The 23,210-nt window shown below is 43.6% G+C and overlaps 1 protein-coding gene across 1 annotated transcript; it reads right to left on the reverse strand.

Annotated features, from left to right (window-relative positions):
• Positions 1-189: 189 nt before the first annotated feature.
• plcxd1.1 (phosphatidylinositol-specific phospholipase C, X domain containing 1, tandem duplicate 1) lies at positions 190-21,813 on the reverse strand. Its single transcript, XM_080770086.1, has 7 exons — positions 21,007-21,813; positions 19,929-20,046; positions 15,220-15,362; positions 14,186-14,314; positions 9,852-10,007; positions 5,698-5,878; positions 190-3,534 (listed from the first exon to the last, which is right to left on the reverse strand). The coding sequence occupies exons 2-7, from the start codon at positions 20,038-20,040 to the stop codon at positions 3,290-3,292; spliced, it is 966 nt and encodes a 321-aa protein (XP_080626212.1). The 5' UTR covers positions 20,041-20,046; positions 21,007-21,813; the 3' UTR covers positions 190-3,289.
• Positions 21,814-23,210: the final 1,397 nt, after the last annotated feature.

A 23,210-nucleotide genomic window follows, 5' to 3' on the forward strand; every position in this document is an offset into this window, starting at 1 on the left:
TGTTTCCACTAGGAGGCTACTACGGTCGCTAGTAGAGGTAGGTGTACATGTTGTCCAGCCGCTTTTAGAGCAGCTGGGAAAAAAAAGAAAAAAAAGATTAAAATATGGCGACAGGGGGTTTCTGCACGAAAGCGGCGATATATTCATGAACAGAGGCACCAAAATGACAGCGTCAGTTTGCTTAAAAAAGCTCATGTTTATTGACGAGCTGTTCTCCACAGGCACGGAGGTGCGGGTTGGTCTGAAATGTAAGCATGTTGTGGACTAACAACACATTATTTAGCCTTTAGCTGTTCAAAATGTGCAGTCCAGGTTGTGATCAATCATGCTGTGTGAGGGTTTTCTTCATGCACATGATGTACTTCCATGTCGGTGAAACATTCAATCATTGAATAAAACATTCTACATAATAAATAACTGGACATATTCCACCACTTCAACCCTATAGCGTCCCTATTTTGGGTATTATGTCACCGTAGGCTGACATTTTCTGAATTCTTACGATCTTCGGACTGTTCCGGAAATAGCCGATGGACAAGGTCACAATGCGTCGCCACGCGACACGTTGTGAGCTTATAGATCGTATATCCCCCACCACCCACCCAAATATTTCTTAAATATCGCTTACCCATTGAAGCCCTCTCTATACTTAACGTGACCTTTTTGGTGTGGTCTTTTCTCTTTACACCAAATCTCTGTGCTGAAAATGTCTGAAGGCTCATACATAGTCTGGATTTTTGGTGGTGAGGTGCCCACCGAACTACAACATGACTTCACGAGCCGCGGTGAAGAGCAAACCACCGCCACCGCCCCCCAGCCCTTCTCTCTGTTTTTACTCAACACCGCTCAACGTTATTTCAGCTCCGGTGGTCACCTCACCACCGCAAATCCAGACTATGAATGAGCATGCAGTGCAACACGGCACGCTGTGAGCTTGTAGATCTGCTATTTTCCCGCCAATGTCCGTCGCCAGAATAGGTGACGCTAGAGTTGGTTAAGAAATGGAATTTGTTGCCTTTTTTTTGTTAACCTTTCTAACCTTGCTTGTATGTGCTCCTTTTGGCTTATGGAACATGTCTTGTGCTTGCAAAGCTATAATAAGTCTAGAATATATTATTATTATTGCTTGTCACAGTAACATAGTAAAACAGACCACATTGTCTGAGGTGTGAAAACAGTACATTGCATAAAGAGTGGCACGGATTTGACAACAGGCCGAGGTAAACACATCAGTGCACACATCGAGAGGACGCACGCACAGGTGAAATCCTGAACGCTTAGTTGACTCTGACACGAGGCTGTCATCGCAAAAAGAAAACAACAAAATCTAGAAAGAGTGTTTAAAAAAAAAAAACTAACAATGTTAGCTATGTTATGGCCTTGGTTCTTTAAATGTACCAGTTTTAACTGTGAAAATGTGTATTTTATGGTATAGTTTTTAACACAATTACATAATACCTTTAATGATCTCTCGCCACCTGACAAATGTTCCATATTACAAAAAAAAAAAAAAAAAAACTAAGCCTTTTCTCCAAGATAATACTTTTTTAAATCTTGCGAACTTTAAAAATAAATTAGAAGAATTAACTGAAAAGAAAAAATAAACTACTGAATAATTCCAAACTATAATAGCCTAGTCCCATAATGTCCCAATCACATATACTCCCAGAGTTAAATAAACAATCTGGATCTTTCTGTGCAAAATGTGTTTTTTTTTCTTCAAGCAGTCACCACATCATTGTCTCCAGGAAGCAAAATTAACATCTTTAAATGATTCAAGTCACTGGAAATGTTTCCTCGCTCAGCAAAACAAGCACATGTGCATTTCATGCCGTGAATTCATGTTTCTTGTTTTTCTTTTTTTTTTACTTCTGTAAAGCCTGATTTATGCTTAGCCGACCTACAAGCTCACAATGCTTGTAGTTCGGCTATTTCCGGAGCGTGACACTGTTGTACGACGAACCATAAATCACGCTCAACAGGTAGTGTAAGTAAGTGATATTTCATGGATAAAATAGTGAAGTTAAAGCTCTTTATTCTGATAATAATCATCACTATAGAGTCGCCCCGTCTCTCTCCAACACTTTAGTAAAAACAGAAAATACAACTTCAGCTAATTTGAAGCTAATTTCATTCGTTCAGGAGAGAGTACACATTTATTGGCTTCAGTTTTTTGTCTTCTAGTTCCAATTTTGTCTGCTCACTTCCTTTTCTATCGTCCAATTCCACTTGTTCAACCAGCACGAGTTCTCTCTCTCTCCATTACTGATTAGATCAGATCAGATTAGAACGGATATCCTCACTCGAAAACGCATTTTTCCATTTACTGTACGTAAGCGCTAGCATTATAATCAGAACATAGAGCTTATTAGAAAACCTTGCTTTAACAAAACAATACCACTTACTGGCCCTTTACCCGCTTAAACCCAAGCGTCCGTAAACGGTGGAGAAAAGCTTTTGCAGGAAAATAGCAGATTGACAATCTTGTTGATCTGCTATTTTCAGCGAAAGCTTTTCCCCATAATAACAGAAAATACACCAGTACAGAGCCCTGAGGGACTTCTTAAAATAACGGCCTATGTCATTCTTTGATTTTACGCACCTTACGTAAAATCGCCTATATTTCAGACAGTCACGTATACAACTGCCTAAAGGCCAACGCATACTGTACATACTCAACTTTTAGGTGATAAGATAACCTACTCACCTTTTAGGTGATGTCTGTTAGTAAAAACAGAGAGATGTGCTGGGGGTGAGCGATGAGGCGCTTATCACCACGGCTTAAGTGACATCATGTTGTAGTTGTCCAACCACTGCTGTGAGTAGGTTGTCACCTAAAACTGGAGTATGCGTGAGTCTCAAGTCAAAACACAAATTGACCTAATTGAAACCTCTCGTCTTACATAAAATGGCAAATGGTGCATTTATATAGTGCTTTTATCCAAAGCACTTTACATAGATTGTGCATTACATTCACCCATTCACGCAAACACACACATTCACACACCGATGGCGGAGGAAACCATGCGAGGCACCAACCTGCTCCTCGGGAGCAATTAGGGGTTCAGAGTCTTGCTCAAGGACACTTTGACACTAACTCTGGGGGAGCCCGGATCGGGATCGAACTGGGAACCTCGCGGTTCCCCATCCGGACTCTCTACCCCTGAGGCACTGCCGCCCCCCCCGTTTGTGTGAAATGATTGGCCAATGACATTGGCCATTATTTTAGGAAGGTGACAATGTGAGAAGTTTCTGAGGCAAAACATAAAACAAAAAACACCGTACAAATTCACGAGGGCCAGTTCAATAGCTTGTCGTTGAGCGCGACCACGGCGGGAGCAAAGTGGCTCTCGGTGATGAAGTCGCCGGCGATGATGTTGAGCGAGGACATCCGGGAGCCCGGGCTCTGCTCTCGGACCCAGCTGAGCAGGGCCGGGTACGTGGACATCACCAGGTCCTTCAGGGACTCTGTCGGGTGGGAGCAGATGTACTTCAGATCCTCCGTCAGGTTGATGCCCGTCACAAAGAAACCCGCTGTAGCGGAGGAGAGAACACGCACGCACGCACGCACGCACGCACAGGAAAGCATCCGTGTCATTCTAGATTTAAGCTGTATGTCGTCTCTGTCGGGTGGAAAACTGTTGTCCAAAACTGTTACTATTCAGGATTCGGATTTAAAAGTAGTAATAGAAGAAGAAGAAGAAGCTCAAGCTTGTGTATCTGCTGCTTTTGTGTGACGCTGTAGTATGACCAAGTACGGCGTTGATTTACGCGAAAAGGAAAACACAAAAAGATCAAATATAATAGATAAGAGCTTTCGGCAAAGCAACATAAGTCTTCCTGGACTTCCAGAAAACTGATTTACAAGCCAGGCATTTGGGAAGAAACGGCCTCGGGGTGTTCCAATTCATCACTTTGTTTTAGTGCAGTGGTTCTTAAACTGTTGTTGTTTATTTCAAGGACCCCCATAACTCTGAGAGCATACAGATGAAACCAACCCCCTCAAGGACACCATGCACTCTGAGAACCACAGGTCCAGTAACATTATTTGACCCGTCAGTAGCCAACTATGTTTTACTCCCTTTTTTCTCCCCCAATTTATTCGTTATGCCAATTGATTCCTTTCCCCTTTTTATCAGAAAGAAGTAGGGGGGGGGGGGGGGGTGGCAAAAAAGAAGTTACCATAGCCCCATTTCAAAAATAGCAAAAAATGGTGGATCTACAAGCTCTCAACGTGTCGCTAAGTGATGCACTGAGGGCTTGTAGAGCCACTATTTCCACTATTTGTTTAGGGGCAAAAAGAGAAAATGTGTGAAAATGTTTGACTATAATGTCATTCCCAAAATAGCGATGCCACTTTGAAAGTGCGTAATAAATGAATGGTTGCGTAGTTGCGTACAATAACAGTCCAATCTAAATTATAACAGGCGTCAAATGTAGATGGACGGGCATCAATCGCACAATCAGATTAATCTGCTAAAACAACTCGGAGTCTGGGACAATTTAAAATGACTCAAATTAAGATGGCTAATAAATAAGATGGCAATTGCCATCCCCTGATTAATGACGCCCCTGTTCCTTCCCACACAGTTCTGTGTTGCCAGTGTCTGCTGTTGTAAGTAACTGAAGGAACACTTAGGCAGGTGCTGCGCAGAAAAGAAAACAGTCACCTTCCACAGAAAGGGCATGCGGTTGAAACGTGCTCATTAATTGCGCCCACAACGTGCCACGCAGGCAGTTAAATGAGCACCTTTCAAAAGGAGCCCTTTGAGTGCCCGTTGATTTTAGTCACTGCCTGTTGTCTCCTTCTGACTCACCTGCTAGTGAAGAGCCCCCGTTAATTATTTTTCTGCTAAGTTCGTATATATACAGACCCGTCACTAGAGGATGCTAGCGGACCTTATAAGCCTGGTCCGTATACGGACCTCAACCGTATAATGGTTGAGCCCCACAGCTTTTAACATTGGTCCGGTTGCTATGGCAAGGCCCCACCGCTCCAGCTATGGGACGGAAAATATAATCACCGTTTAAAGGGATAGTTCAGATTTTTTTTTACTTAAGCTGTATGAAATACTTGCCATTAATATAGTGGTTGCAACTGTATTAACCGATGACGTCACACTGACGAGCATCAGAATCCGCGCGCAGGCAGACAGCACATGAACCTCACAGCTCAGAGATGCAATGTAAAAGTGGTCACTGGCTGCACTCACGTGTAAATGCATCACAGGCAGCTGGTGTTTTTCTCCCAGTGTGCGGAGCAAGAATGCTTAGGATTTTTATTTTGTCATCTCTCACCCTTGAAATATATTCTGCTCGGTTTCTGTTTCTAGTTTCTTGTAAACAATATTAGCAATTCAAAGCCATACCTCCAGTCGCTGTCATCAGACCCGGAGGGAGCGCTCTAATGATCACGGTACCAGGGCGGTTCGTGCTCGCGCAGCTGCAGCACATCAAGCCTAATTTATGCTCCATCCCGCGAAGGTGTCGCACACGCGTAGAACGGCAGAGAACCTCTAGCTCACAACGCTTGTGTATCAGCTGTCCTCGGGCGTGCAATACCGTTGAGCGATGAAGTATACGTGTCTTGCTAGCCAATGACACACAAGAGGACCACCCAAAACAACTGGTTTGGGGAGACAGTCACCCGTGTGTCCAGTCTCGATGTTTAGTGAACAAATAATTGGTCTTATATACCTGGCCGTCCGTGTCTCTTCATCTCCTCGAAGGCCTCGATGAGAGCCTCGGCCTTGCACTTGTTGGCCCACCAGTACGGGATGTGAGGCCACAGGTCGCCGTCACAGCTGGCCTGGTGGAGCTCGTAGGACACGATCACCTGGTAGCCCAAACTCCACAGGTTGCGAAGGGTCACCACCTCCTGCACGAATCCACAAGAGAACAGCAGTGACTCAGTAGACCTTTTCCTTTCTGTCTATTTTTAGTTTTTTTTTTTTTTTATCCTTTATTTACCCAGGGTAGTAGCTGAGCACAAGTGCTCATTTTCAGCAACGCCCTGCACATACAAACACGCACGCACGCGCGCGCACACGCACGCGCACACGCACGCGCACACGCACGCACGCAGCTGACCAGTACAACCACAGTCTTATGCTGTTGGCCACTAAGCAGCTCCAGGGGGATCAGTTGGGGGTTCAGTGCCTTGCTCAAGGGCACTTCAGCGGTGCTGGTCAAATTGTCAAATATTAGCTATAAGAAAGAGGCTAATATTGTGAAAATAGCCAATCAGCAAGCTCAACAAGCCTGTCAGTGTGAGGCTCTGTGAACTTGTAGATCGGCTATTTTCACAATTCGAGTCGAACTAAATGTAATTCCTCAACTGCTACAATCCTCCAATTCCAAGTGCTTGTCAGGGTGGGGGAAGGGGTCCTTGGTCATGCTGGGGCTGCACAATATGGGGAACGTTTAAATAATAGTTAAGGCCAAATATCTCTGTAGCAATACAATACAATAAATACATTTGAATTTGAAAAAAGAAATTGTCCACGACCCACAAATGGGTCTCGACCCAGTGTTTGGGAACCAGTGGCCTAGTTTGAACTGCTTGGCCTTGTGGGATCCCTGTATTGACCGCCTGTGCGTTCACAGACAAACAAAGGACCCTATATATAGTGATGTTGGACTTTGGCCGAACGTTGGGCTGTATGATGAGCTGGAGGCAGCGACTCCGTTCACTCTCACTGTACGGTCGGTGCAGGAGGTCTCTCAAAGTCACATGTTTAACAAAAGGACGCAAACAAACAACCCACGACCTCCACAACACAGTTCTTTAGAACCCATGACCTTCACAACACAGTTCTTTACAACCCACAACCTCCACAACACGGTTTACAGTTCAGGTATTTAGCAGACACTATACAGAGCTAGCCTGGATCCAGCCCAAAGACCCCGCCCACTCTCTGAGTGGACTGCAAAGCTACAGTCTGATAATCAGGCTAATACAGAGCCACTTTTCGTCGACTAAAACTATGAAGAAAAATGTTCGTCGACTACCTTTTCTTCACTGACGAAAACTAAATGGAAAGTTTGGAAACTAAATGAAAACTAAGCTATGATGACTAAAACTATGACTAAATATACTGTCGATTTTTGTCAGCAAATAAAAACTAGACTAAAATGTTAGGAAGGGACTACGTGGACAAGATATCCAGTATAAGTCATTTTATACATGGCGCTGCGACACGCTGTGAGACCGGCTATTTTCAGCAAATGTAAAATCAGCCATTATGACGGCATCAAGGCCCGCCAAAATACATTTTAGTCGACTAAATCACTTGTAGATTTAGTCGACAAAAGTCTTATGATATTTAGTCGACTAAAACTAGACTAAACACTAAAATAGAACAATTTGCTGCCAAAAACAACACTGCAAGCAAGAAATGGGAATAGGCAGAGTAGGCAAGAACTCCAGTCAATAAACCAAAGGTAAACAATAGGGATGGAGCTCGTTAATTCTTTTTGATAACGAACAGCTTATCGATCAGGCTCATCGAGCCGGGTTCTTATCGAGCCCACTTTCGAGCATTTTCTATTATTTTGTGGAAAGATGGGAGACGACAATAACTTATTTTTACTAAGGGCCTTCAAATACAGTACTTTTCTAACAGACATAAAGCAATTGACCTTTTTACTTTTGGAAAATGTATTTTTAAATAAAGCTCAGAGTCATTAATCAACATGTCAGTTTTCACTTCAATGTAAATGGGCCAGTGTTATAGCCAAAGCAAAATTTCATCTGTAGTCAATAATATTGAAGAAACTGTTAACTGGTTAATGTGACAGAATAAACTGTCTCAGAAATGTGGAATATTTGGACGGCAGTAACATTAGTGTTTTCTCTCAGTCAGTTGATTCTAATAAAATGGTAAATGGTGCAATTATACCATCCGGTATGGCGCCTTTATCCAAGGCGCTTTACATAGATTGTGCATTGCATTCACCACATTCACACACACACACACACACACACACACACACACACACACACACACACACACACACACACACACACACACACACACACACACACACACACACACACACACACACACACACACACACACACACACACACACACACACACACACACACACACACACACACTGATGGTGGAGGAAACCATGCAAGGCACCAACCTGCTCATCGGGAGCAGTTAGGAGTTCAGCATCTTGCTCAAGGACACTACGACACTAACTCTGGGGGAGCCCGGAATCGAACAAGCGGCCGCTCTACCTCCTGAGCCACTGCCACCCCTAAACAACATCTGAATAAAATGCTGCACAATTTGAAACTATGGGATACCAGGTAATCAATGAACCTAGTAGCATCCGTCTAAATAACATGCTATCTAAATCACATTCTTAAATGTTTTTGGTTTTTTTTGCAGCTTCCGCCTTTATTTTATATTTTTATAGAGGGACAGACAGTATAGGCTGACAGGAAAAGAGGAAATGGGGAGAGAGATGGGGGAGTGACATGCAGTGGGGGCCGTCGGGATCGGGAGTCGAACCCGCGGCACACTGCCAGACTGGATTACCAGCCAAAGTGCCTGGACCGCTGAGCCACGGCCCAGGCCCTAAATCACATCTGTGGTCAAGAAAAACAAAGAATCAAAAACATGAGAACCAAGCGACCAAGATATGTCTGCATATAGTAACCATATCCGATACATCGCTAGCGTCAATCAAAAGAAAAAGGTAGCAAGAAGAGACACATTAGGGCGAAAGAAGTGCTTCAATACTGCTTAAAGAAATTCCGCACTATTTTGCATTAAATAATTTTCTCTTTTTGCTCTCTTTCTTTTTGAATAAAATACCCAGTGTAATAGTTATTGTTGTTGTTAGCAGTCTTGCGGAACCTGCCACCCTCACATAACGCTCGCAAGCGACCAATAAACGCTCCTGACTTGTTCCATCTGTGTGGCAAGTGCTGCAACGTGTCGTGTACGCATATAACAATTATGCTGAGTCCAAACTAATGCAGCGTTCAGTGAGTATGAAGGAAACAATTATGAATGTGATGGGTTTTCTTGCCGTTTGTACACAGTGCGTTCTGCATTCTGCTCAGGAGCAGATAAGGATTTGCTGTTGCGCGTTGCCCGTTATATTTACAGGAGGTCATTTATCTTCAGTTCCATTTACTGCCCCCCCCCCCCCCCCCCCCACTAGTGTAAATCATTATGAGAGAATGGACTGATATATTGAAACCAGTGTAACACCGGTTTATTTACAAACTGGCCTGAGAAAAGACCACCTATATAGGCTGCTGAGCCAGCCCGACGGCGTGCCGCGGGTTCGACTCCCATTCCTGACGGCCTTTGCTGCGTGTCTCAGATTACTTTCAACCTATCAATTTTCAAAGGCAGAAAAGCCTGAACAAAATAGCAGGTCTACAATCTCACAGCGCGGCACAAAGTGAAAGTGATGCGCTTGTGAGCTTGTACGTCTGCCATTTTTGAAAATCTTTGTGGGAAAACCTCGAAAGTGTGAGAACTACTGATTTACATTTTGTAGAATCGGCATCGGGTCTTTCAAACTAAGCAAAACTAAACGATACAAAGAGAGCTGTCACGAATCATGATTACCACATTGTACTCGAGGATTAATTCTCACAAAAATAAATGCTTAATGATTGAATTGTTGTTTTTGGCGTTGAAACATGGGAACATGTGAAAAAACAATACATTTCCGTTTGGCTTTTAGGCTTCGTAAACAAATGGTGCACGGGGCAGATACGACACATAACTTTATATTAATTGAGGAAAGAACCAGTCTACAAGCTCAAAAAACCTAAAAGGCCTAAAAACAGTCTGTCTATAATAATACATACTGTACCATTTTGGGGCAGAGCTTGGAGCCGAACGCTTGGCGTATGTCGGAGATGAGCCGGGCGTGCAGGTCTGGGCAGAGGCCCAGGAAGTGGCTGAAGGACAGGATGACCACCTCTCTGGGATGAGCGTCCAGCCACTCTCTGATCTCCAGCAGGACCGTCTGTCAAAAAGAGAAGACGACGTTAATCCAGTTATCATTTAGCTATTGAAAAATAGCAGATTGTAGGTCTGCTATTTTTGTCAAGTGGGCACCGCTTGAACATCTGGGCACCTCGATATGAAACTGGTGGAATTGAGTTTCATAATGTTACACTGTGGTGCATCATTATGAAACTCAATTGTGTCCTTTAACTTATTGTTTATGCCCCAAAATGATTGGATATATACAGGTTTTGTAACAATTTCTACTTTCTAGCAATTGTAGAAATATCGTACCTTAATTGTTGAATGTTTAAGCATGTAACAATCATGTGTACGTTCTTTTACTTAAGACCATTTTTCAAATACATTTTTTAACATTTTAGACAAACTAGCCAATTTGACATCAAAGTGCCCAGATGTCCAAGGTGCCCGCTTGACCAACACAATACCTCAAATGTATGTTCTAATCTGTATAGTGGTGCATGTAATCACATTTTTTACTTTATATACACAGTATATATTTTATATTATTTCACTTAAAAGAAATCATTTTATCGTATTACTCGGGCTTATGTGAACACCGCCGACAGCTTTTAAGTTGCTTGATTCAGAATTTAGATATTTGATATTCATCTTAGCATACAACCCTCCTAATACGTGAGGCGCAAAGCGACACATGAGCATGAGGATGGGGTAAATGCAGAGGAGGAGGACAAATTTCACGTATGTGCAAACATACTGTACAGTATGTTTGTACATCGGCCTAGATCAGTCATCCCTCGGGCGCCTGCAGCTGGTCCTGAACTCAGCAAGCGCGCCTTCTCACTGGCACACAGAGACGTGAACACATCAGCCCTGTCTTGGCCTCACTTCATTGGCATCCCTGTCAAGTTCAGAGTCATTTTTAAGGTCCTTTTTATTCGCCTATAAATCCCTAAACGGGCTGTAGCCCCCATATATACCTCACCGAGCTTCTGCGGCCTTACACATTCCAGCCAGGGCTCTGAGGTCTGCTGATCACTGATCAGTCATTACTAACTGTACGAACCAGGGGGCGACCGTGCCTTTGCATCAGCCGCCCCCCGCGCACTCTGGAACAATCTACCTTTCCCTATATACGATCTGCCCAGTCCATTGAAGTGTTCAGATCCCTATTGAAAAACTCACCTTTTTTCCTTGGCTTTTAATTGCACTTGATTGTCTTGAAACATGAGTTTTATGTTGTCCTTACTTTTTTGTGCGCTGATGGGCGCTGTTGTTTTAGTTTGAACCTGTACAGCACTTTGGTCAGCTTCTGTTGTTTTAAATGTGCTACATAAATAAAGTTTGATTGATTGATACAGTGACAAAAAAACAAGTGGCAATATTCTATTCTATACCTGGGGCAGTTTTCCAGAAAACCGAAAAATGATTTGGACGACTCGTAGAATCGGCCTCAGGTCTTAACCCCTTTTGGTGGTTTAAACATTATGTTATAATTTAGCTATTGAAAAATAGCAGATCTACAAGCTCACGAGCTTGCAGGTCTACTATTTGTGAACAAACATATTGTCAGATGAGGGTCGGCGGCCAATTTCAAATAATCCTGGGGGTCCTTGACATGGAATATTGAGAACCACTGACATAGAAACATGGGTTTTTCGAGAAAACGGTCAGGACTTAGAAGGCATTTGTACAATCGTTCCCAGGTCAAAATGGGTGAATGGGTTAATGGGGTTCCGTGGCCCCTAATGTATAATAGCACACTGGGGCGGTGGTCCTTGAAATTAAACGTTTTGAGAAGCACTGCAGTAGAGAGAGAGTATAAGTGTTGCAGTCACCTCTCTCCTCCAACAGCGGCCGACCGTGACTCACTTTTCCTTGTACTTTTTTTGAAGTCTCACCACTTTTTTTATTTCTTCGACGCTAAAGGCATGAATATATTTGCAGCACGAGCCAATTTTTTGTTATACACTCTCCCCTTTTACAACGTAGCAGTGGCAGATGCAGAACGTGTTGTTTGGGCCGTGTAGGTTCCTTAATTGATTGATTGATTGATTGATTGATTGATTGATTGAATACTTCATTAACAGTTTGCAGAAAAAAGCACAGGAAAGTACAGTTCAATACAAGGTCTGCTAAGAGGATTTATAAACGCAAGAAAACCCATGGCTTGTTTCCATTGGGGTCCTTCATATTCACTTCATCAGAACATGTAATGACATACAAATATACAGTACTAGTATGCAGACACATCATATAAACGTTGTAGGCTACAGTAAAAGGGGGAGGGGGGGGGAGCCACCCGTAAGTGCTCTTTGAGAGCGGTTTTGAAGGAGAGTAAAGATTCACATTCCTTTATGACTGTTGGTAGGGGGTTCATTGGCATTGGAGCGAATTAGCTAAATGAATTTAACCCCTTGATGGGGTCAAATCTGTGTTGAACGTGATTGGTGGAGCTCTCTCTGGTGATTGTGGACGTTGTTGGCGTTTAGGAAGTCGTTTGACAGGTATTTAGGTATGAATCGTCTCCGTCCAAAACTGTTACTTTTCAGGATTCAAATTCGACAGTAGCAAAAGTAGAAGATCAACACGCTTCAAACTTTCAGATGCGGTGTAGAAGTCAAGAAGTAGGGGCATAATTGACAGAAAACAACAATAAAAGTTAAAACATGGAGACAAGAGGTTTTTGCCCACAACAGCAACGGAATTCTTGAAACCCTTGTAACTGTACAGGTGTGTTGTGTCATGTACAGTACCTCTACTGTGACAGTAGCCTGGGGTCCACTTATGCCTTCTATGGTTTGTGGATCCGCCGGGAGAATCTAGACGCAGCTGCGCGACATGAGGCTAATTGTCTCATGTCTCCCTCAAGGGGTCCTTGAGGGAGTTTCAGGGGGCCCCTAGCTATAGATGATAGATAGGAACCAAATCTGGACCCTTATGGGTCTGTAACTCAGAGAGTACAAATCAACATTGATTTTACAATATAAATTGTGGGGGTCCCAGAGATAGAAATGCCATTCAATCCGTAGTCCGGGTCCGTAGCCTTAATGCATGTCAAACTGGGGGGGGGGTCCTTGAAATTAAAATGGTTGAGAATCACTGCTAGAGAGCCATAAACATCTTCTCTTATGGGGGATGCAGGGTAATAAATGTCAATTTGGGGGTCCTTGAGATGAAGAAGTTTGGGAACCAGTGGTGTGTGGAGTGTTGTGTCATGTATACCTCCACAGTGACAGTGGTGTAGACACTGTAGTGTAGTGTTTGTTGTGTCATGTGTACCTCCACAGTGACAGTGGTGTAGTGTAGTGTTGTGTCATGTGTACCTCCACAGTGACAGTGGTGTAGTGTAGTGTTGTGTCATGTGTACCTCCACAGTGACAGTGGTGTAGTGTAGTGTAGTGTTGTGTCATGTACACCTCCACAGTGACAGTGGTGTAGTGTAGTGTTGTGTCATGTGTACCTCCACAGTGACAGTGGTGTAGTGTAGTGTTGTGTCATGTACACCTCCACAGTGACAGTGGTGTAGTGTAGTGTTGTGTCATGTGTACCTCCACAGTGACAGTGGTGTAGTGTAGTGTTGTGTCATGTACACCTCCACAGTGACAGTGGTGTAGTGTAGTGTTGTGTCATGTATACCTCCACAGTGACAGTGGTGTAGTGTAGTGTTGTGTCATGAATACCTCCACAGTGACAGTGGTGTAGTGTAGTGTTGTGTCATGTGTACCTCCACAGTGACAGTGGTGTAGTGTTGTGTCATGTACACCTCCACAGTGACAGTGGTGTAGTGTAGTGTAGTGTTGTGTCATGTACACCTCCACAGTGACAGTGGTGTAGTGTAGTGTTGTGTCATGTGTACCTCCACAGTGACAGTGGTGTAGTGTAGTGTTGTGTCATGTATACCTACACAGTGACAGTGGTGTAGTGTAGTGTTGTGTCATGTGTACCTCCACAGTGACAGTGTAGTGTAGTGTAGTGTTGTGTCATGAATACCTCCACAGTGACAGTGGTGTAGTGTAGTGTTGTGTCATGTGTACCTCCACAGTGACAGTGTAGTGTAGTGTAGTGTTGTGTCATGAATACCTCCACAGTGACAGTGGTGTAGTGTAGTGTTGTGTCATGAATACCTCCACAGTGACAGTGGCGTAGTGTAGTGTTGTGTCATGAATACCTCCACAGTGACAGTGGTGTAGTGTAGTGTTGTGTCATGTGTACCTCCACAGTGACAGTGGTGTAGACGCCGTGGTAGAAGTAGAGGTCGGTGGAGGCGTCGTTGGGTCTGTGTGCTATCCTCAGGTCACAGTAGCGGATCCCACAGTCCAACTGCTGCTTGATGGTGAACTCCTGCAGGGCACCATGTGGGACAGAAGGCAGTGAGAAAATGATTTTCCATCCATTCATTTTCCATCCACCAGCTGTCTAAACACCAGGAAGTGACCACCTGGAGGGACGCGTTTCGTGCCTCTTAGGTGTGAGGTGTAGGTTGTTTATCTGAATGTTTAACTGTGGAACCGAGTCAAACTAAAGCGGAATGCCTACAATTTAAAGTGCTTGTAAAGTGGGTGGGGGGGTCCCCAGTTCAAATGTGATTAATTGGGGGTGGGGGAGGGGGTCTCGGCCTGAAAAGGCTAAAGAACCACTGCTCTAGAGCGATGGTACGGATCGAGGAGGCACTGGAGAAACTGGGATAGATTTACTGCAATTTTTGTGTTATGCAGTGGAGGGCTGTTCCACAGGACAGCTGCTTCCCACATCTGTCTGGTTGAAGTGTGGCACGGTGGGACCCCTTCGCTCTACAGCAACAGACAGTTGCTCTGCGCTTGTGGATAACACGGCGTCTCGTTCTCATTAGTAACCGATTACGTTACTTTTGACGATTAGAGGTTTCTGCCCGACTATAACCTCACGTTACCAGACTTTCCACCTCGTAGGAAAGCCTGGTATGTGTTCCAAACGGACCCATGTGATCCGGTATAGGTCACGGATACTCAAAGAAACTATGTGTTTCCGGTTAGCTCTTAGCCACCTTTGTTTTGGTTCGCCCAGTCGCCATCTAAACGCTGAATCGAGTTGGAATAGAAGATGGGTATACCAAAACAACTATTCCTATAAGCTAAACTGCGCCGCATCAACTTGGGTTTTATTGGGTAGGACCCTATGATTTGGGGCTGATGGTTTCCAGGCCTAATGACTCAAAACCAGTGACTACAACACGACAGCAACGATGTCGCTCCCATGATCAACCTTACCTGGGTCTTTGCCCACTTGTAAACGAACGGACGAATGAGCGGCTTCATGAACTTGTCGAGCTTCTGCAGCATGTCCGGCTGAGTGAGGTCTACGGGCGATCTGTCGTTCATGTCCAGACAGTACGTTATGGCGTTGTGGCTTCCTGGAAAAAACAAAACAAACAGTTTATATGAATACATATCGTTTGCTGTCGGGCTGAAACCTTATATCTCCATATTTGAACTTGAGTGTTTTTTTTTTCGTAAATCAAAGATCATACTACAGCATCACGCAAAAGCATCAAAAGTAGCAGCTCCACAAGCTCGAAAAGCGGCACGAAGCGACCCGTTTTGAGCTCAATCTGCTACTTTTCACATTTTGAATGCTACAAAAGTAACCATTTTGGACATCAGACAGAGACGATTATTATGGTTATTTTATGCCATCAGAGAAGACATTTTGTGCAACAGTTAAACATTTAACACAGACAGTGTATACAAGTTGTAGAATAAACGATTTGTTGCAGGGCTTTATTATATACGGGATATCGAGTTTTGTTTTGACTGGGCTCTGTGCCCAGAATGATGAAGCCTGAAGATTATATGCTTGATTTATGAAAGTCCTTGATATATCAAATTTGTTCCCACGACAACACTCAACACTGGAGGCATAATGTCTCTGCTTGCTGTCGGGTGAAAAACGTGTACGTCCAAAACAGTTACTTTTCAGGTAGACTCAATCAAGAGTCAGATTCAGAGCTCCGCAGCTGGTTGCAACTGGATGTTTCCCAAAGAAACTCACTAAATCGCATGCTAACCTCTCCTCTACTCTGAGCCTTGGCATGTAATCTCTCAGCACTATCTCACACCCACTGGACCAAGTGGACAGTGCAGTGCAAGCCTTGCAGCTTAGTTTATTAGTTTATTATTTAGTTAGTTTATCTAAGCTTTAGACAGATCTGGTCTGCGCCGGGCCATATCGCAGAGCAATCAAGGTTGAGATAGGTGAAAACAAAGATCAAACACATGAATGTAATGTAGCCTACAAGGTGAAAGAAGTTCACAATGTATGGCAATGCTCTGTTTGTCTGTTTTTGTTGATTTTGTTTATTATTGTCATTATTAATATTATTACTTTGACATGTATGTACTAAGGGATTGTTTTAAATATATGTTGAAAATATAAAGAATATATAAAAAAAGGTGAGATAGTACTAGTGCCTGTGTCACTAGCACTTTAGATTCTAGAGGCTGGGGTAAAAAAAACCGAGGAACACCTTTTAATGCATGCATTTTTTTTTCATGGTCACGGCCAAGCATAGACATAGAAAGCTAGACGCTTCCTTCGGATCTGAGACGCATGTGCAACAGTGAGTGCAAGCTTCCTCGGTTGGTGCTTCACTAGTCTCGTGTAGCCAGACAACAGTCTGGCCGCGCGAGGCAAGTGCTTCACAGAACCTTCCACGTGTGTCACAGAGCGGATGTTCAGGTCCGACGACAAGTCCCCGGAAAGGATGCGCTGTGATTGGCCAGTAGTCATTTGCGTGGCATAGCGTGCCTTCCGCACTTCCACACTCACGTCAACATGCGTCGCTCCAATGAACTGCAGCGGCCAGTATTATTATTATTTTTTTTTAAATATCTATGATTTTAAGTGGTGTGTTTACGCGACACCAGTGCCCCCACCCACATGAATGGATGTGTATGTGGGCTGGTGGCGCTCCCGACTCCCCAACCAAACCGGTTTAACGTGAATGGACTAGTCTGCATCGTCTGAGCACGAAAAGAGCATGGTTGGTTTTCACCACCTGTGCTCAACCTAACACACACACACAAACACACACGCACATATTAACTGTATATATGGTGATTTCGGGTGTGCCAGTACAGTACAGCAGAGGGTACAGTAGAGGGACCCCCACACGGTAACTCTGTTATTTCTCAACCCTTTCGGACGCGGGGCGGCTCGCCGGAATTGGGCCGGCACCCTGGGTGCGTTCCTGTGTGTCTGGAACCCCCCCCCCCCCCGGGGACCCCCACACGGAGTTGCACCACTCACTTCACACAGGTGTGATTTTCTTTAACTCACTCAAGTAAGCCGTTTGTCTGGCAAAATAAACAGTCGAATGGTCTGCAAATAAAGTAGAACAACTCCTATCTAAAACAAAAGGCATGTCATTTGTAAATATTGTGTAAAGAAGAGGGCCAATGTACTACCTGGGATGACCAGGTTGCACAACAGCGGACATAGTCCGGCTTCTTTTATTTAAAGTGGGAAATTTGGTATAGTCTTTTTTATTGCTCTAAAACATTGTCTATATACAGTACATACATTCATGAATCCTCTTTCTGCCCGGCTGTCGGTATTGAGCGATTTTTTATAGGAGTTTCTTGTGACCCTACCATTAACATCATAGGCAAAAATGTCAAACTTTCCTTATGCTTTAAGTAGCATGTGACATGTGAAAACTAGGGGGTTTTCATGATTCTGAATCGATTCCAATCATTAGTTTTGCACAAAAAACACCCTTTTGGGGCTAAAAACAGCCATAGCCACTTGCCCAAATATGCCCAAAATGTGCTGACCTCATCACATTTGTCATGACGGCTATGGCCATTTTCACCCAAGGAGTGTTTTTTGCGCAAAACTAATGCTTGGGATGGATTCAGAATCATGAAAACCCCAGTTTGACATATCACATGCTACTTAAAGCATAAGGAAAGTTTGAAATTTTTGCCTTATATTGGATGTTAACGGTAGGGTCACAAGAAAGAAACCCAGAAAATAAATTGCGACAGCCGGTCAGCAAGTGGATTCATGAATGTATGCAGTATATAGACAATATTTTAGGCCAATAAAAAAGACTATATACCAAATTTCCCACCCCACAAGCCCGGCTGCCGGACTAACATGGTGCTTACCTGGGATGACCTAACCTCGTGTCACCAAACCTTCCACCTCAGAGACAAAGTTTGGTCTCTGTGTGTGTCTTAGTGGTAATTATTGAAATTATTCCGGTTTGTTGTTTCGGGTTTCTTCAGCGTCGCTTTGTTTCGGTCCCCTTAGGCTGTTTTTTGTCTCGCCAGTCGCTACGAGTTGAAATAAATTATGCATATACCAAACAAACTATACGGCATTCCTAGAAGTACTTGAAGAGACGTGTCAGATTCTGGGTAGGCCCTGCAATGATGATGCCCTTGACTTCTAATTCCATTTTGTGCCTGATGACTACAAACTAGGTATGTAACGATGTATCGTATATCGATATATATATATATCGATATTAATCCCGACGATATGAATCGATTCATTACTTTTTTATTTTTAGGGGGGCTAGTGTGTGATGTGAAATGTGAGCTTTAGTCATATTCCATCATATTCAAGTGTTTTTGGAGAGGAATTATAGTCACTTTCAGTAGTAGAGCACTGTAGAGGGGGGCTGTGTGTGTCTGTGACTGTGCCCAGGTGATGATGGTCGTTGATGCTCATCAAGGAAGGCAATTATGTTTCTGCACTGTCAAAAGTAATGCTACTTCTTTTGCAATGTAGTTAAATAAAAAATCTCAGGGGGGTTAGATAAATTATATAAAATTTTACTTAAAAATATATATATATATCGTGAAAAATCGTATCGTGAACCTCATATCGTGATACGAATCGTATCGTGAGTTGAGTGAATCGTTACATGCCTACTACAAACCAGTGACTACAACATAACGTAAGGTACCATCCACTCCACTGATGACTACAAACCAGTGACTACAACATAACGTAAGGTACCATCCACTCCACTGATGACTACAAACCAGTGACTACAACATAACGTAAGGTACCATCCACTCCACTGATGACTACAAACCAGTGACTACAACATAACGTAAGGTACCATCCACTCCACTGATGACTACAAACCAGTGACTACAACATAACGTAAGGTACCATCCACTCCACTGATGACTACAAACCAGTGACTACAACATAACGTAAGGTACCATCCACTCCACTGATGACTACAAACCAGTGACTACAAAATAACGTAAGGTACCATCCACTCCCCAAAGGATCATAAACCCCAAAATGGTATACCGTATACCTCCCAGGCTATAGGGATGGCCAGGTTGCATAAGAGCATGCGAAGGGAAAGAAGAGTTCTGCACACCGTCTTAAAAGCTCCCAAAATAACTCGTATATAAATAACAAATAATAATAACAGCAGAGCGGATAAAGATACAACATGCATAATGTGCTTACATGGGATGGCCAGGTTGCATAGGGGGGCATATCCCACACACAGTGGACACGGTGCTTACCTTACCTGGTGCTTTCTTCCACAGAAAAGTGAGTTAGAATCTCAAGGGAAACCATACCGGATTGCCTGGTTGAGTCACCATTATAAAGAAATGTGCCCATAATCAACCGCAAGTGTCTGCTTACTCATAGTAAGTTACAATGAACAGCAACGTGAGTTTAATATGGAAGGTTAATTTCTTTCCCCCACACCACGACGGTATCTCCCCCCTCCCAACACAACAATGGTCCCCAGGTTAATTCTCAGTCAGGGTGGTGGTCCCCAGGTTAATTCTCAGTCAGGGTGGTGGTCCCTGGTTCATAATCAGTTGAAAACCCCTGGCATAGGGGCATGTCCCACACACAGTGGACACGGTGCTTTACCTGGGATGGCCAGGTTGCATAGGGGCATGTCCCACACACAGTGGACACGGTGCTTTACCTGGGATGGCCAGGTTGCATAGGGGCATGTCCCACAGTGGACACGGCAGGTCAGCCATCCAGCTCTCCATGGGCAGGCCTTTCAGGGTGGTCTCGTTCACTCCGGATGACATCAGCGTCTGGTCGTGTCCACAAATGAGTCCGGTTAGTCGTCGGCAGTGGTGGAAAGTAAACCAATACTGTTTTGAGGTGTTTGTACTTTACTTGAGCATATTTCCAATTTCCAGTAGCATACTTTCACTTCTGCTCCACTACATCTCAGAGACAAATGTTATACTTTTACTTCACTACAATTCATTGACAACTTTAGTTACTCACCCATCACCCAACGAAGGTTTTTCACAATGCTGTACCTGTACATCTATGTGACAATAAAACACCTTGAACCTTGAACCTTGAACCTACTACTAGGTACGTTGTAGATTTTGATTATTACAACACAATTAACCACTTTGAAATGGGACATTCTGCATAATGAGTACTTTCTACTTTTGGTACTTTAAGTACATTTTGATACCAATACTTTTGTACTGGTTTAATTCTGGACTTTTACTAGTAAGTATTTCTATGAGTATTTCTATATTGCAGTATTGATACTTTTACTAAAATCCATTTCCAGTGCGGTGGAAGAAGTACTCACATGTTTTACTAAACGTATCACTATACAAAGTAACTAAAGTTGTCAAATAACTGTAGTGGAGTAAAAAGTTGCCTACTATATTTTCCTCTGAGATGTAATGGAGTAGAAGTCAAAGTTCTGAAAATGTTACATGAAGCAAAAAAAAGAAAACTGTACGTATATCTGTAAATAGTCTGCAGTAGCCTACTTGAGTAAATGTACACAAGTACTTTTAACCACAGCTTCCATTGTCAATACTGACATTATCCCGACATACAATACATTAGGCATTGACTTTGTGGTCACAGTGGTTACATTTAGAATATTATAATATGTGCAGATAATTATTAATCGTTAAATACAACATTATGACATGGTATTCCTATTGAGGTGCAGCAGCAATGTGAATTGTGAACAGTATAGCTCTCTAACAATGTAACACACTGTACAGTATACTTACATATGGTCAGATGGATAGTTGTAGCCCGAAGACGAGGAGGCTGCGCAGTGTGGGCTATAGCCTAAAATATCGTTCCTGTCAATTTTAGCGATTATAAATCCAGGTGATTAAAATGTATGATGAGGAAGAAGTCGTCCTTGGCAAACTAGTCGGAAATGACATGGCTGATTAAAAAAAAAAAAGAGAAGCACTCCAGCAGGCAGAAGCAGCTTTTAGTGCTGCGTTTCTTCCGGAGGTAGGTTAGATTAGAATCCTTCCTAATGTTGTCCAGCAACGGAGGGGCAGCGCGTCATCATCTCCTCTAGCCTATACACCTGCATAGCAGCGCATCATTCGTGCTGCCGGCCGGCCGGGGCGGCTCTCTCTCCAACTTCACACACAGTCTGTGTCTTATTGTGTTCCTCAGTCTCAAGCCTCCATCAAAGCTAGGCGGCTACAACAGATCCATGTCTGATATGTGCTGCTCTCCCTCCCTCCATACAATCACACGCACAACAACATACTGATCCATTCCTGACCATCGCACACGCTGCTAAAACGGAGCTGCTCTTGCAGGCGGACGGTGGCAGCTGGGCAGCGACGGCTCGGGTTCGGTTCTATATGTGGACGACGACGCTATAGGCACTGAGGCAGGGCAGCAAGCACGCTACACAGCCGGCCGACAATGCCCGGCATGCTGATCCGCACACCACGGCGCTACCGCTACAGAAGCATTTCCTCTTAAAGAGACACTTATAAAACTTACAATGGCCTGCTCTCTCTCTGTGAAATATTATACTGCACGGTGCACTTTGCACACTGCCTGCCCAGCCCTGGGCTGTCTCCACTTACACTGCACTTATGTGGCCAGTTGGCCACACAGAGCCTTAGAGAGAGAGAGAGAGAGAGAGAGAGAGAGAGAGAGAGAGAGAGAGAGAGAGAGAGAGAGAGAGAGAGAGAGAGAGAGAGAGAGAGAGAGAGAGAGAGAGAGAGAGAGAGAGAGAGGCGCTAGTAGACAGTTTACAGCAGGCAGTGGTTCGCAAAGTGGGGCTCAGGGGCCCCCAGGGCATGGGGTTCTTGGTTGCCGTGGTTCCAGGGGGCCGGGGTCCCCAGCAAAATGCATCAAAATCAGTTCAACCATTTTACACTTACAGAAAGAAAGAACGATACTCGGGATCACTGGCACAACATATTTTCAGATGGGGGAGGGGGTCCACGGCCAAATCAATCAATTTGGGTGTCCTTCATAAAGTTTGAGAGCCATTGGAATATAGAGCAGAGGATTGTGGTCGCGACTGGAAGTGAAATTGTTTAATTGGCTGTCAAGTATAGCCCCTCTGGTCCATAGCCCGCTCCTAATACCCTTTGCTGAAGGAATTAGAGCTATAGCCTATGGACCAGAGTTAGCTGTCAATAAGATTCATGGATGGCTCGGATAAATATTAGAGTTTACTTTCTGTGAGAAGAAATGCAGATATATAGCTCAGTCAGTGAGGCTTCCCCAGGACAGTCTTCCCAAACACATTGCAGTGTAAAAATGTGTGGACACATATTTTATGGGTGCCATTATTTCTTTTTCAATTTGTCACCGTTTGTGTCCCGACCCCCAGGCAAACATTTCTATTTCGGGTCTGATTAAGTAAACCTTTATCGAACCACATAATGATGGGGGTATAACAACAGTAAACACTTTGAACTGCTCAGTCAATAAAAGAATCAAGAGGCTGCACTAAGTTAATAGCCTACACTAGTCAGTCATGTTGTGTTTTTTTGCTGCATCAGCTTGGGAATGCTGCCATCTACAGGCAGCTGATAAAGTCAAGAAGACATTTCAACTGCAGAGTGCATGCTGGTTTTGTGCCCGTCAGCACTGGTCGATAAAGTACTCAGTAGCCAACTCAACCACCCCGGTACTCAAGGTGTCAAAGTGCTGCTAAAACATTACTCAACTACAAGTGAAAGGTGCTCAGTCAAACATGTACTTAAGTTTAAGTACTGGGGTACTTAAAAAAAAACCTAAAGTATAGTATTCAATACAATACTTAGTATTCAAAAGTACAAATTACATATTCCTTTTTAATATCAATGTGTATTAAAATAGCAGATCTACAAGCTCACTTCTGACAGAGTTGGGAGCTGGTACATCTGCAATTTTCACTATTGAAATAGACCAATAGACTTTTTCCAAGAAAATAATGTAGTGGAGTAAAATGTAGCAATATCTG

The sequence above is a fragment of the Protomyctophum bolini genome (assembly GCF_963924005.1).
Source record: "Protomyctophum bolini genome assembly, chromosome: 8".
Taxonomy (NCBI): Eukaryota; Metazoa; Chordata; class Actinopteri; order Myctophiformes; family Myctophidae; genus Protomyctophum; species Protomyctophum bolini.

Bases quoted from the DNA above. Each gene is read 5' to 3' on its own strand.
- plcxd1.1 (XM_080770086.1), bottom strand. From the start codon at position 20,040: ATGTCATCCGGAGTGAACGAGACCACCCTGAAAGGCCTGCCCATGGAG. The intron at 14,315-15,219 runs GTAAGGTTGATC...GGTGCCCTGCAG, and splicing joins ACAAGTGGGCAAAGACCCAG to GAGTTCACCATCAAGCAGCA. The intron at 5,879-9,851 runs GTACAGTATGTA...GGATTCGTGCAG, and splicing joins CCAAGCTCTGCCCCAAAATG to GAGGTGGTGACCCTTCGCAA.